The following is a 1,118-nucleotide window of genomic DNA, read 5'->3' as shown; positions in this document are numbered from 1 at the left end:
GGTTCTGTCCCACCGAGGGCCACCACACAGCCATGCCAGGTGAGAGGCAACACCAGGGTATGTGGGGCGGGCCAGCATGCTGTCACCCTCTCAGCCCCCACTGCCCACCTGCTCACTGTCCCCACCACCAGCTGTGCCGTGGAGGCGTTAAAGGCCCTGCTCACCGGGGATGGAGGCCGCATGGTGGTCACGTGCATGGAACAGGCAGGAGGCTGGAGGAGGCTGGTGGGAGCCCACACCCACCTGGAGGGTGTCCTGCTGCTGGCCAGGTGAGGAAGGGCCCCAGGATGTCACACCAGGAAGAGACTCGTTGCTGGCCAGGTGCTGGGCAGGGGGACAGGGAAAAGGCAGGGGCATGAGGGTGGTGTTGGGATGGCGTCTTCTCGAGAAGTAAGGCCGCCAAACGGAGCGAGAGCTCCCATTTCCACCCACCCCAGTGCTATGGTGGCACATGCCGACCACCACCTGCGAGGCCTCTTCGCAGACTCGCTTCCGCGGCTGCGCAGCGCGGACGACCCGCAGCGCCTCACGGCTATGGCCTTCTTCACCGGGGTGAGCCTGCTTCCCGGATGGGTGGTGAAGGGTGACCCTGGCCTTGATCCCTGAGTCGCAGCGGCCTGCACGGGGACCGCGGGCGTGCTGACCCCGTGTGCCTCGCCTAGCTGCTGCAGAGCAGGCCCACCGCACGGCTCCTGCGGGAGGAGGTCATCCTGGAGCGACTCCTCACCTGGCAGGGAGACCCCGAGCCCACCGTGCGCTGGTTGGGCCTGCTGGGCCTGGGCCACCTCGCGCTGAATCGCAGGAAGGTGAGAGAAGGGGAGGGGTGGAGAGAGTCCTGACCGGGTCGCGGCGAGGTCTGCAGGAGGCTGAACTCGAGTCCCAGCAGGTGCGGCACGTGAGCACACTGCTGCCGGCGCTCCTGGGCGCACTGGGCGAAGGCGACTCGCGGCTCGTGGGTGCAGCGCTGGGCGCCCTGAGGAGGCTCCTGCTGCGGCCCCGGGCCCCTGTGCGGCTCCTGAGCGCGGAGCTGGGGCCGCGCCTCCCTCCGCTGCTGGACGACGTGAGCAAACTCCCCGCCTCCGGTCCCCGTCCCTCCGGCTGTCGCCGCCCCCGCCCGC

At 69.4% G+C, this 1,118-nt stretch overlaps 1 protein-coding gene across 1 annotated transcript; it reads left to right on the top strand.

Annotated features, from left to right (window-relative positions):
* Positions 1 to 10: 10 nt before the first annotated feature.
* LOC108525317 (maestro heat-like repeat-containing protein family member 6) lies at positions 11 to 1,082 on the top strand (the record flags this gene model as incomplete). Its single annotated transcript, XM_017866333.1, has 5 exons — positions 11 to 39; positions 132 to 269; positions 438 to 552; positions 663 to 806; positions 887 to 1,082. Coding segments are annotated over exons 2-5 (544 nt in total), but the record flags the coding sequence as incomplete, so codon positions are not given.
* Between the last annotated feature and the right edge of the window lie 36 nt (positions 1,083 to 1,118).

The sequence above is a fragment of the Rhinopithecus bieti genome, unplaced genomic scaffold (assembly GCF_001698545.2).
Source record: "Rhinopithecus bieti isolate Rb0 unplaced genomic scaffold, ASM169854v2 scaffold_36271, whole genome shotgun sequence".
Lineage (NCBI taxonomy): Eukaryota > Metazoa > Chordata > Mammalia > Primates > Cercopithecidae > Rhinopithecus > Rhinopithecus bieti.
Note: the sequence above shows the minus strand (reverse complement) of the source record. Positions and strands in the feature narration are given on the sequence as shown.